This window comes from Peromyscus maniculatus, chromosome 18 (assembly GCF_049852395.1).
Source record: "Peromyscus maniculatus bairdii isolate BWxNUB_F1_BW_parent chromosome 18, HU_Pman_BW_mat_3.1, whole genome shotgun sequence".
NCBI lineage: Eukaryota > Metazoa > Chordata > Mammalia > Rodentia > Cricetidae > Peromyscus > Peromyscus maniculatus.
The window spans coordinates 39,692,680-39,706,398 of NC_134869.1; the positions used below are offsets into that span (position 1 = coordinate 39,692,680).

The window sequence follows — 13,719 nt, forward strand, 5'->3', positions numbered from 1 at the left end:
TGAAGACAGTTGCAGCTGTACCATACAGCTTGCAGGGACTCGATAATAAACAGAATTATGGAGCATGGCATTTTCACGACCGGCTTTTACAGAATAGCATTTTTCCCCCATAAATTTCAAAGATTTGACCCAGCACTCTTGTATAGTAGGTACATTTTTTTTTTATTTTTTTTTTACCTTTTGTGAGACCATTTTGAGAAAGGCATGGATAGTTAGGGAACCCCAGTGTTCTGTCTGGTTCACTGACAAACTCCAAGAAACGAAAGCATTCTCAATTATTACTTTACTTTTCTAATAAAACAAAAACCACCTGGCTCTAAATTCACTTTAAAATACAGTTCAATAAAATACACAAATTCTCTGTGACGGTAAAATTTTACCGTTTTGAACCTTTTGTCCTGGAACCGATGGACGACTACAGTTGAACCTGGCACAAGGTCACTGTACTAGTGCCATAAGGATAGAAGTTTATCTATATGAATTTTAACAGATCAATATAATTTAAATGAGTTCTACATGTTATTAGAATTGTTTTCGCTGTTGCTGATCCTATTCTTATATTTGTATGGTATGGTCATAATGTGGGATTTCATCTTTTAATACATTTCCCACAAGGACGGCACATTTCCTACAGCCAACAAAGACGAGCATGCTGGTTCACATAAAGGCTGCGATCACTGAGATGGGAAGCTTCTGCTTCGGTTTTTCCTCCTCCACCTAACCTGGTAACACTGATGTGGCCCCCAGGAGGAGACTCATCGCTTTAGCACATGTCTGAAACGGTAATGCTTCTTTTTTCACTCTCTTGCGAAAGAGAGTCTACAGGTTCACTGAAATGCCATAATTTAGAGCCTTGTCCACTGCCTCGGGAGCTGGCTAAAAAGTAGCCAGAGGATCTAAGTCTCTACTTCTCTGATATTGTTTCTAGTCCTGCTGAAGATGAAGGTGCTCAAGCCTTCCACCTGGTGACAGGCAGGGACTCCTCACTGGGCTGAGCCCCCTTCCCCACTGAAGAATAATAGATTTTAGGTCAAAGTTCATTACGTTGATCGTTTCTGGGAACATCACCAGGGCTGTGAATTTTGGGACAAGAAGATGGCTGCGGCCAAAATAATGAGGGCAGACACTTCTTCAGTTTCATTTTTTTTCTCTCCAGCAAACAAAGACGCTTTCTGTCAGGGACACATCAGTCTCCCGGGTACCATCCACCAGGACTTGAGACCTAGCGTCTACAGCTGGATCTCTCACTGCTTTCTTGTTAGTTATTCAGTAAGTTCTCGCCATTTATCTTCATCTCTGGCTAAGTCTCTTATCTCTTCACACCTGCATTATTGCCACAGCTTCTGAGCTGGTCCTTTCGCCTTTGATCTCTTATCTCTTCAATTAATCCTGCAGGCTGCTGCCAGATTAATCTCTCATCTGAAATCGTCCTCTATGGCATTCCCTTGGTAGGAACCTATGTTCTTCCAAATTACCATTCCTTTAAAATCTAAGCCCTCATTCAAGGCCGTCTATCCACCAGATCTGCTCAAACCTTTCTCCTATTTCTCTGATCTAGTCAAATATTTTTTTTTTCACCTCTTTCCCACAGTAATTCTAGGCTTTGGGTTCATGACCATCTCTTGTGTTTAGAAGTCTCTCCGTGCCTGTCCAAATTTTATAAATCCTCTAATCAGCAGGCTCTTCCCACATACCTACTCTTGAAGTGGGGAGTCCTTAACTAATTGAATGGGAAAACTCATTCAGGTAAGGAGGTCAACTCCAACATCCCTGCAGAAACCACTGGGTTCAACTTAGTGAGATGCGTGGGAAACAGCCATACATAGATTAGAACCTGGAGCCAGGAAGATGGGTAAATGCAGGTTACGGCCAAAGTAGGGAACCCAGAGAGCAACTGTCCATAATACCTCTTCGAGTCTGGATCTCCGGTTCATCTTAATAAATAATGCCAGAAGGCTGTCTATGTATCTCCTGCTGGAGATCTAGCACTCAACCAGGCAGGCACGGTTCGAACCTTCATAGAACATTTCAAAAACAGCAGTGAGACCAATTCTCATCATGAAGTGTTAGGGGAAGAGAAAGGCATGGTAAGTGGGTACTAACTAACCTAGGCTTCACGCTGACTCTTTTAAAGTATAGATCTGGAATTCAAATATCAAGCCACGTTTATTTAGTTTTTTTCTCCTAAAGCACAAGACTGAAATCCTGATCTGCCCCTTCCTTCATGCAGTCCTCTGCCGGTGGTACTTACCCCAGCTACTGCCTCATTAGCCACACTGTTGGAGAAACTAGAAACTTAGAGATCATTCAAGATACTTTCCCCTCCCCCCTCCTCCTCTCCTCCTCCTCCTTCCTCTTCCTCTCCTCTTTCTTCTTCCTTCTTCTTTGACAGGGTTTCACTCTGTAGCCTTGGCTGTCCTGGAACTTATGATGTAGACCAGGCTGCCCTCGAGCTCACAGAGATCTGCCTCCCAGGTGCTGGGATTAAAGGCTTATGCCACCACACCTGGCCTCTTCAAGCACTGGAAACGTCATCCTCTTGGTGTTTCTCAAACCCCAATTCCTTTTTCAATCTCCAGCCCCAACTCTGACAGAAGTTTTCTTTCTCCACCTTGACTTCTTCAATAATGCAGATCTGATCGGATTCCTCCTTGCCAACACCTTCCTGTGGGGTTCCATCTTGTACTAAGCCTGCTATTATCCTTCATGCGCCCCAAACGACTTTCACAGAGGCTGGCCCCATCAGGCCGTCCAGTCCAAGGTTGTCCCGAGGTTTACCTCTTCCTCCGAGATCTTGCTTCAGCCACTGGTTTGTTCTGTTTCCTGATAGTATAGGTTTTCTTCCCCCTCACCATAAGCTGCTGTATACGTAGCCCATGTTATCGGGAACTTCCTTTTCTAGCCTTTGTCTGCTTGACTCCTGCCTTGGCCATGGAGGCAAGATCCTCACACATCGTCTTCTCCTCTGGAGAGTAGAAATCATTGCGACCCCACAGGCACAAAGGATCAGATAATCAAATGCCTAGAGAAACCCTAACAAGAGCTGGCAGGCTCATATTTTCATATTCTTCTCTTCCATAATTTACTTTACTGTCTGGCAGCATTATGACTCCAGTTCATCTTCCTTCCTTCCTTCCTTCCTTCCTTCCTTCCTTCCTTCCTTCCTTCCTTCCTTCCTTCCTTCCTTCCTTCCTTCCTTCCTTTTTCTTTTTCTTTTTCTTTTTTGAGACAGGATTTCTCTGTGTAGTTTTGGTGCCTGTCTGGGATCTCGCTCTGTAGACCAGGCTGGCCTTGAACTCACAGAGATCTGCCCGGCTCTGCCTCCCGAGTGCTGGGATTGAAGGCGTGTGCCACTGCCGCCCGGCACGACTCTCCTTTCTTTGTGTAAAAGTTCGAACACGTACAAGTACACATGGCTGTACTACGTGTGTTTCTACCAAGTCCTCCCCTTCTCCCACCAGTCCACATTCTCCACAGGTAGCTCTTAGAGGGAAGAAAAAGAACCAGGGCAGTGAAATGGGCAGATTTGGGGGTTCTGACCAACTAGACTTCTCTCAAACATACCTCGGTCCTGACTTTGGAAAGGTCAATAGTCTGACAATTTTGCCTTCTCAGCACTAAGAAAGGGATAATCCTAGCACCTAACCCATGAGGTTGCTGTGAGCATGAGGCCGGATAGGGACCCAAGTGCTTAATAAACGTTGCCTTCTCTCATCAGCACGGTGGTGAGTGAGTTCTGTAAGCTAATTTTTGACTCTTTACTGTCTCCATTATTCTCCTTCTTTCCTGCGTGCTCCTCCACATTCATCACAGATCCCATCAAGCCTGAAACATTTTTGATGCACTCCCAGGATGCCTTTCCAAAGTTGACATCCCTTTAGCTTTTCTAAAGATCCCCCTGCTTTAAAAAGTTTACTTGACTTCAAATTTCCTAACACGGACGTTCTCCTTACCTGTCTGATGGGACAGTCATGAATGCATGTATCACAGCCCATGATCTGGCCTAAGAATCTTTCATGCATGGCCTTTGAAGAATAAACAACTCACTTTGTTTCCCATACATGAGGACCCATCCTCCAACCTTAGCTTTTCTTCTTGTAAACATTTTGTAGAAAGAGCCTTTCCTCCAAAAACTACTTACCCTTCATGTTCAAACAGAGGGAAGAAGAAAAAAATATTTTTTTTTTAAGAATTCACTCAATGCTCATTTGCATATGGCTCCATGAACTGAACCTTGATAGTGCAACAGACAAAGTCTCTTGCTTCTAGAACTTCCATGTCTACCTCCTATGGTCACCAATCCTAAAGCCACTTTATTTTTAGCCCCCGGATTTTATAATACTACCCTTTTGGGTTGATCTTCTTTTCTTTGGTCTGTTTATGCTTCCCTGTCTTGTGTTACTTCCTTCCCATTCTATATCCAGGCTCAGAAACCCAATAGGCTCACTAATGTGAGTAGGAGAATAATGCCGCTGTCCTAGGCTTGTTAATTCTCCCCAGAGCTGTGCTCCACCTCTTCCTCCTCTCTGGCTCTTCTAGGCCACTGTCTACAACTATAAACAGAAACAAACTATGGAGAGTTTGGATAATGTTACTGACAGATATTTCATGTGGTCTGGGGGTAGAATTTGTAGCCCTAGAAATGATAGGTGTAGGCAGGTTGATCTTCAGGCAGGAATTTTACATTCAGCTTGGGTTTTAAATGTACTCCTGTACCCTGCAGATGAATATTAGCTAACTGGAAAGTAGAGAAAGTAATAAAGATACGCTTGGTTATTCTTTCATTTTCGACTTGGCAACCTATCATTTCTGTGATACATATTTTACACAATTAGCTTTGCTAGTGGAGATTTGGAATGAAAAAATCAATGTTTCAGATAATCCTTTGGCTACTTGGACAAATATGAATGTATAATTTTCCTTGGTTAGCTTAAACTTCATGTATAACTTTGAGATATTTGAAATCCATTACTAGCCGTCACAAATGAGGCAGTCACTATGCATAGATTGATTTCTTAACTAATAAAGGTGAGAGGCATGGGAGAGTTGGGTTTTGAGTTACCATCAGATGACTGTAACTTGACCCTAGTCCTCATATGTCGACAATGCCAAAAGTTTCTGAGTGAAATACAACTCACTGTGAATTCTGATTACATTTCTACTCCCTTCCAAAAATACAGAAAGGAAATTAAGTTACGTTTGATTACATTACAACAATCTAGTCGGTGTCTGGGCAGCCATGGCCATGTCAGAAGTCAAAAGCACACATTGCCCAGGAGTATGTTCTGCTGGCCTCTGGCCCTTTGGCCTCAGCTGCACAGTTTGCAAGCATCAGCAGACAGTTAAAAGAGAACACAAGCGTACCTATGTCATTTCGTTAGGAACAAACCAGTTTTTGTTTACGGGGAACAAGTGGAGAATTAGAACCCTTGAAACTTGAGAACAATTTGTCTGGTCCTCACAGCAATGTTACCAGTTGCAATAGATCACGTTTCTTCAACTCCCTCCAAGAAGCCAAGAGTAGATGGGTGGAGCAGAGATCACAAGTGGTCGGTTTTGCCGGTTCTCAACCTTTTGGGTGTGTTGACCGCTCGGTAGAGTAACAGAACACTGAACATTTGAATCACTCATGCATGTTTTGTATACAGATCATCTAGAGTTTTGTTCAAACAGAGATTCTTATTAGGTCAGGCTGAGCTGGGTCCCGGGGTTCTGCATAGCTCACGTGCTGCTGATGTGGCTCTTATAACTTAAATTAACCTGTTTCTCTTCGTCTATGTTTTGACTCAGGGCTTTTCAACCTTTCTTGCATTCCGTATGTCCTACTCGGTGTCTGTCTGGTTGGTGGCTGGATGGCTGGATGGCCCCAGGCGTCTCCCTCTCTTTCTCTCTTCCCTCTCTCTTCTCTCTCCTTTTTTCTCCCCTCTCCAGCCTAGATTCCTCCTCCTACTCATTCTCTCCATCTGCCAGCCCTGCCTATCCCTCTACTGCCTAGCTATTGACCACTCAGCTTTGTATTAGACCAATCCGGTGCCTTAGGCAGGCATGGTAAAACAGCAACACATCCTTACATAATTAAACAAAGGCAGCATAAACAAATACAACACATCTTTACCTAGTTAAAGTAATATTCCACAACAGATTGCATCCTCAGGGTTGAGGTCTGAGTAAGGAATGTCAAACACATTCTCTTGAGTTTGAATACTGAGTCATAAGATAATGGCACTGCTTGGGAAGGTTTTGGAACCTTTGGGGGGGGGTGGAGCCTTGCTAGAGGAAGTGGGTCACTGGGGTGGGGATTGGGGTTTTATAGTCTTGCCCCACTTCCTGTCCACTCTTTGCATCCTGACTCTGAATGCAAGGTGGCCAGATGCTTCTCACTCACATCACGGTGCCCTCTTAGTCATGATGGACTGCATTTCGATCCCCTCAAACTGTAAGCCAAAATAAATGCTTTCCCCTCTACACTGCTTCCTGTCAGGATTTAGTCACAGCAGTTAGAAGGTAACTAACACACTCAGGGATTCCGATTTGCATCGTTCTGGGGTGCAGCCAAGGTGTTGGAACTTTCTGGGTGATTTTTTATCAGCAACACTGAAGAGCCTCATGAGTGGGGAGGTATGTACAATGCAATGTTCAGTGGGGTGTACATGTAAAACACAAAGAAAATCTCTCTCTCTCTCTCTTCCTCCCTCCCTCCCTTTCTCTCTCTGTAGCATATCTCTCTCCCTTCCTTCCTCTCTCCCTCCCTCCCCTTCTCTCTGTACTCGATCCCCCCCACCCTGTGTGTGTGTGTGTGTGTGTGTGTGTGTGTGTGTGTGTGTGTGTGTGTGTGTTGGGGTTGGGGAAATGGGGGTCAACTTAAGAGAGTAGAATGAAATAACCACCATATAGTAAAGGGGCTAAGTGATAATCTAAGTCCAAGAAGAGGCTGTGACTTGGTAGAGACCTCCTGGTATTGGCAGGGGAGGAGATGGAGTCGTACCCCCCCACCCATTTTTGCTTTTATTGATGCTGAATCAGTACAAGGTGAATGCTCTTGCATTCCAGGTGGATGATCTGGAGTCAGAACAGAATCAGAAGGAATGTGAGGAGTACCAGTCCCACTCTAATCCTTTCCTTCTGGAGCTGTTTAATAGCAGCAAGAGAAAGACAATTTAGCACTGTAAAGCACAGGATAACATACAATTCGAATGGGGTTTGCTGTCCCCCAGACCTCCAAACCAGGGCAGGGGCACCCTCAATTGGCACAACATGGTCTGTAGAGCTTGAGTTGAATGTGTTTATGAATCTCTTGTGAGCAGACCCTATTTGCTGGACCAAAGCAGCACAAACAATATCAGAGAGAAAAAGAAGAACACTAGCACACACATTGCCCTTGCCTCATACCTCACACTGATTGTGCTCTGGGCAAAGGGACCCTGTGACCATCCTAGCATAATCCAGCTGACACAACGCAGTGTGAGCCAGGGGCTGAGAACCTGTCTAGACACTTCATTTCGGATGTGACGTCATCCTGGCAAATTAACCCTCGACCTTTTCACAAGGAACATGCATTTATATCATTCACAAGGCTCCAGAAAGTAATTCCTTTGTGAACCAGAAACCAGGAGACACCTGGTGAACAGTAAATATCGGGCCGGTCAGAAACAAAATCTGAACACCTTTATCAGAGAGTCACCACCCAGTTCAAGCGAACAAAAGCTTCATGGTTTTCTCTTTCTCAAAGAGCTCACTTCTGTTTGTGATCTTTCAGCCAATAGGGGATTTCGGTTACAAACTCTTATCCTTCTATCTGCGGCCTGCCTTGCAGCTGTTTAGAGGTCCTATCGGGCGCTGCCATTATCTCGATTTCAATTTAGCTACGAGAGCCCCATGCCCGCACAGCCCCACTGGAGACAGTTGGCTTACCCCTGCTTGTTTCAGGTAAAGCTAGCTGAAGCAGGGCAGCGCGACAGTGTCCTGTCATTAAGGAGTGGCTGGCAAAGCAACAGCCTCTCCCCAGCCACAAAGGGGCCCTTGTGGGCTTGTTTATCTATAGGCTGCTGAAAACCTAGGAAGTCACTTTGTTTGACTAGAATAAAAAAGCTTGAAATGATCTCGAGCACAGATTTTCTTTCATTAAAAAGGAAGATCAAAGGACGGAGGTCTCATCCTCAGATCTCACAATCCCCTCCTCTCATGTCACCGCAGTGAAAAAGCATTAAGCAAACTGTATGTAATTATTAACTGATGGATTCCTTACGAAGATTTCCAGCTAGAGCCTGCGGTATTCTCCTGCTTTGTTCGCGCATTTATCTTCCTCATCAGTCAAGACTAGAAAGCAGTGCTTTGTTAGACAGATGAGGACCTCCAGCAGAAGTACAATTAAGGAGTCCATGACTCACACGTATATCAGAAATCACGGGACGTGTTGCAATCGCTCATACGTTCTGATGAGAAGGTGATTTACTCACGCAGCAGTTGAGGCAGAGACTTGCCAAGTAGTTGATTGAGAACAATTACTTCCAACCCAAACCCAAGCTTCCAAACATCTAGTTGGTTTGAATGTTCTTCATGGGAGCAATTACTTATGTGTTTATGTGGGTGCTTGGAGAGAAACTCCTGATGGAAAGAAAGGTGTGTGTTCAGAGCAAAAGACATCAGTACCATTGCAGGGTGTGTGTGTGTGTGTGTGTGTGTGTGTGTGTGTGTGTGTGTGATGGTCTGTCTGTGTGAGGTCTGGGAGGCCATGTATATGGGAACTGTGGGACTGTTTGCGATTATCTATGTGTGTGCAGTGATGGGCAGCTGGTGGTTTGTGCTGTAGCCATGCTTCACTACGCCTGGTAAGTCTTGATTTCATAATTTGAGGGTGTTGGACAGATATGCAGAGTTTAAAACACTCATCTTCACTTGACTCAGCAAAACTGGATTACAAAGAAGCTCTGATGCTTTAAAAATAAAGCAAATTAAAGATGCCAGACTATCAGATTGTCCCATCCAATTTTCTAGGTAAAAACTAAGCATCATTTCTGATTTGAATTCAGAAACAAAACTATTAATGGGAATGGAAGTAGATGTTTGGTCCTGAGACACATAGAGGAGGCTTTTGACTGCGGGTGTAATTAAATCCCTGCCCGGATATCTCAACCTCTAGGGCTAGGACTCAAGTCCATACAACTCATCAACTCAGGGACCAAACAAAATGGTCTACAGGACATTTAAATGTTCCTTCTCAAATCGAGAGCCGTGTTTTGTAGTTACGACTGTACTTACAGGGATTGGAGACTTCGCAGGTTCTGCAGGGCTTCGGAGGGGACCTGCCTCAGCTGATTATTCTGCAGCATGCTGCCCATGGAAACAAGTGGAGAAAGATTATTAGAGAAAAGTCACACTAGACAACCCTGATGCAACAGCGTCAGACACCGTTCCAGCTGCTGTCAAAACATCTGAACGTCAATCAAAGTGTTCGGGAGGATAAATTCCCAAGGGAGTGCAAATAAGAAAGAATTCCTAAAAACCCAGTTATCAATTAAGCCCAGCTCTCTAGTTTAGTTCCCTTTGAATGACAGAAGTAGAGCAGGTTATCTTGTGCCCCCAGTGAGTTAATTAGAAATTCCTGTTTTTTTTTTTGTTTTGTTTTTTTCCCCCCGATATTTCAATGGGAGACGAAACAGTTCAAGAGTTTATAGTACTACAAAGTGCAGTATAAAACTCCCAAATGGTCCAGGTGGTGGTGGAAGACGCCTTTAATCCCAGCACTCGGGAGGCAGAGGCAGGTGGATCTCTGTGAGTTCTAGGCCAGCCTGGTCTACAAAGTGAGTTCCAGGAAAGGCACAAAACTACACGAAGAAACTCTGTCTCGAAACAACAACAACAAAACAAAACAAAATAAAAAACCCCCAAACACCCACATGGCTGCTGATTTCTTTTGCAAGCCCTCCTTACTGAATCCATGGAATATAAACCAAGCCGAACATGTCCTGGGTAGGGGTGTAGACACATAACTCCATTTTATCATTTGCATAACAGTACAAAACGGATGATATGAACTGCTTTTGTTAGACACAAGGTGTGATTTCTATAACTTTTTATTTCTTTTCTCAGTCTGTTTAAAATAGCCGCTATTTCATACAGCATCTTCAGGCTTCTCTAAGTATACATCTTTGCTTCTACTGTCTTTTCCCTTCTCCTCTAGTTTTTGATCAGCAAGGCTAAGTGAGAACAGATAAGATGAAGTGGGGGCGGGGCGGGGAAGGAGAACAATTTGTTAGAGACTAGTGACAATTGCCGACCTAATTCTCAGATGTTATTTCTGTTTAAGTCTATGTATAGACTTCTTGTCGTTTACCAAGACTGGATCCTAGATCAACATCGGATGGGGGAAGGATGGCTCTCTGTGACTTTTCTTTTCTTTTTTCTTTATTCATTTTACATACCAACCACAGATCCCCCTCTCATCCCTCCTCCCACCCCTCCCCCGCCTCTGTGACTTTTCTATAGTTACCTTTGCCTATCACCGCATGGTTTTGGTTTGAAGGTGGGTGGTAGGAGGAGGGCTTCTCTCCTTGACTGAAGGGCTGATACCCGAAAATGAATTTTGTTGAAATGCCTCATGCAGCATTTCAGTGGGTTAAGTATTTTGCAGTACAGAACCCCAACGGCTTATTTGTCTTAGGGCCAATGTGTTCAGGGACAATCATCATACATGTTAGAGGCAAGAGATAGCAATAAGATTCCACATAGAAAACAGCCCTAGTCAACCAAGGCTGCTGGCATCTTTATTCTTGATCTTAGTTGACTGGACCACTAGTACCTTTCTCTTGTCTTACCATAGTCTCTACTCACCCACCTCATGCAAGGCATGGCTCTAAACGAACATGACCTTTATACATTGTCTTTGCGTCCACTTTTGAAGTTTATAAAATATTTGAGAGTTTCTACGAGGATTCTATGAGAGTTTCTACGAGAGTTTCTACAAGTCTCTTCTGCTCAGAAATTTGTTGCTTGTGCTGTGGCTTTCAACCTCATTGGATCAGTACTTACCTAATGGCATCACAAAGGAGAAGTAACTATGGAAAAGTAACTTATAGTAAAATTATTTATTTGACTAAATGCATGGCATTATGTGTAATGATTTGTGGAAGTCTGAATGTAATTGGCCCCCATAAGCTTATAGGGAGTGGCACTATTAGGATGTGTGGCCTTACTGAAGTAGGTGTGGCCTGGTTGGAGGAAAGGTGTCATTGTGGGGGTGGGCTTTGAGATCTCCTATGTTCAAGCTATGCCTAGTTCAGTTCACTTCTTGTTGCCTGTGGATCAAGATGTGGGACTCTCAGCTCCTTCTCCAGCACCATGTCTGCCTGCATGCCAACATACTCTCAGCCGCCATGTACCACCATGATGATAATGGACAAAACGTCTGGAACTGTAAGCTACCTCATTTAATGTTTTCCTTTATAAGAGTTGCTGTGGTCATGGTGTCTCTTCACAGCCATAGAAACCTTAACTAAGATACATTACCAGGAATCATTTTTAATGAAAGAGTCAGATGCTAGACTCTATATTTATATGTTGAGTTCTTTTTTCCTGAGACAAGATCTCATAAAGCCCATATTCATTTCAGACTCATTAGCTGAGGGTGACCTTGAACTTCTGGTCATTCAGCTTCCACCTCCCTAGTGCTAGGATTACAGGCATGCACTACTATGCCTGCTTCATGAAGTGCTGGGGATAGAATCCAGGACTTCATGCATGTTAAGCAACCACTTCACAAGCTGAGCTACATCGTTAGCCTGATGTGGGATGTTCTGTATGTCCTGTGGGAGCCCGTTCTTGGGTTCCTCGTGGCTTTACCCAGCAGGTCCGCATAGAGGATGATTAGGACCACGGGCCTGAGTGCAGGTGTCTGAGATGGTCTGCACTTGGCTGTGCTGTGGGATGGTCTGTATGGCAAATTGCTATGATTGGTCAATAAATAAAACACTGATTGGCCAGTGGCTAGGCAGGAAGTATAGGCGGGACTAACAGAGAGGAGAAAAGAAAGAACAGGAAGGCAGAAAAGAGACACTGCCAGCCACCACCCTGACAAGCAGCAGGAAAAGATACCAGTAAGCCACGAGCCATGTGGCAAGTTATAGATTTGTGGAAATGGATTAATTTAAGCTATAAGAACAGTTAACAAGAAGCCTGCAACAGCCATACAGTTTGTAAGCAATATAAGTCTCTGTGTTTACTTGGTTGGGCCTGAGCGGCTGTGGGACTGGCGGGTGAGAGAGATTTGTCCTGACAGTGGGCGAGGCAGGAAAACTCTAGCTACATTAGCCCTTGCTTAGAATTTTAATAATAAGGTGTGTGTGTGAGAAAAACAACGTGATTGGAAGCCATTTCATACATGACTAGAAACATGGATAGAGTCTAGATGGCCACTAGAATAGAAACTAGTGAAGACATGTAACAACAGAGCATCCTTAGATATTTTAAAGGAAAAAAGGAAACAACCTTTATTAAAATAAAAACAACAGACCCCAAATAAAATACAAGGGTTGCACTTTAGGTGAAGAGCTGTGAAACTCACATATGGGTGTGGGTATCCCCAGGATAAGTCAAACTCATCTCCTACGCCTTAGGACAAGAAACTCTTGAAATGTCCTAAGAATATTTATCCTATATGTTCAGGTGGAGGTCAGCATTCCTTCTCTAGTACATTGAAAAGCTCTGGAGATTATATCCTTTCATAGGAAATGGGGATTCAAGGTTGATTGGGAACTTGTTTTCTTCAAAGTCGGGCAGTAAACCTTGTTAGGCAATGGAAGAATATGATTTTAAAAGCAACAGGCCATCCCATTAATAATCCATTGAATAATTGCTACAACATGAACTCTGCATTTGTGACCCAGGTAGTTAAAAGGTGATAGTATGAAATATGTATAAAGCAAACTTTGTTAATTAAATCCAATGTGACCCTTTCTCTTTGCTTCTTTTTTTTTTTTTTTTTTTTTTTTTTTTTTTTTTTTTTGGTTTTTCGAGACAGGGTTTCTCTGTGTAGCTTTGCGCCTTTCCTGGAGCTCACTTGGTAGCCCAGGCTGGCCTCGAACTCACAGAGATCCGCCTGCCTCTGCCTCCCGAGTGCTGGGATTAAAGGCGTGCACCACCACCGCCCGGCTCTCTTTGCTTCTTATTTTTCTGCTCATTTAATAGTGATTTCAAAAAAGTTTTATACACACACACACACATACACACACACGGTCTGTTTTGTGGCTTTTGATATGTTTCTACTGAATAAATGATACTTTAACTTAAATAAATCATTAGAACACCTATAATGCTAGGAATAAAAAAATACAAACTCAATTAATTATTCAATTGTTTTGACAGGATGCATTTAATCCACCTCAATTTCCCCATGAAAATATGACACTATAAAACCTTTGTGCAGAGTTATGCACTAAAGTAGTATTATTGGTTTGCATCTGGTGACAAGGCATATCAGAAGTCAAATGGAATGGTAGATAAAATTGCCTTTATGCTGGGTGATACCCCACATTTTGATCCTTCTGGGTCACAACTGGAGAAAGATGTCCCCACAGACTCTTTCCTCACAGATTACTTTCCTCCAAAGCTCTCCTTTAAATGCTGGCTTATCAACCCCTTGGGGGCTGCCTCTTCATTCCTGGCCTTGGCCACCCGTGTGCCTCTATCTGAGCACACTGTCCTGTCACTCAGCTGCCTGCTTAC

The 13,719-nt window shown here is 43.6% G+C and overlaps 1 protein-coding gene across 2 annotated transcripts in view; it reads right to left on the minus strand.

Moving 5' to 3' along the window:
* Positions 1-13,719, minus strand: part of Lgr5 (leucine rich repeat containing G protein-coupled receptor 5) — a 134,536-nt gene that overhangs the window by 37,633 nt on the left and 83,184 nt on the right. For both annotated transcript variants that reach the window (XM_006988970.4, XM_076553925.1), the window contains exon 4: positions 9,259-9,330. In XM_006988970.4, coding sequence (XP_006989032.1) covers positions 9,259-9,330 — 72 coding nt within the window. The remainder of the gene's footprint in view (positions 1-9,258; positions 9,331-13,719) is intronic.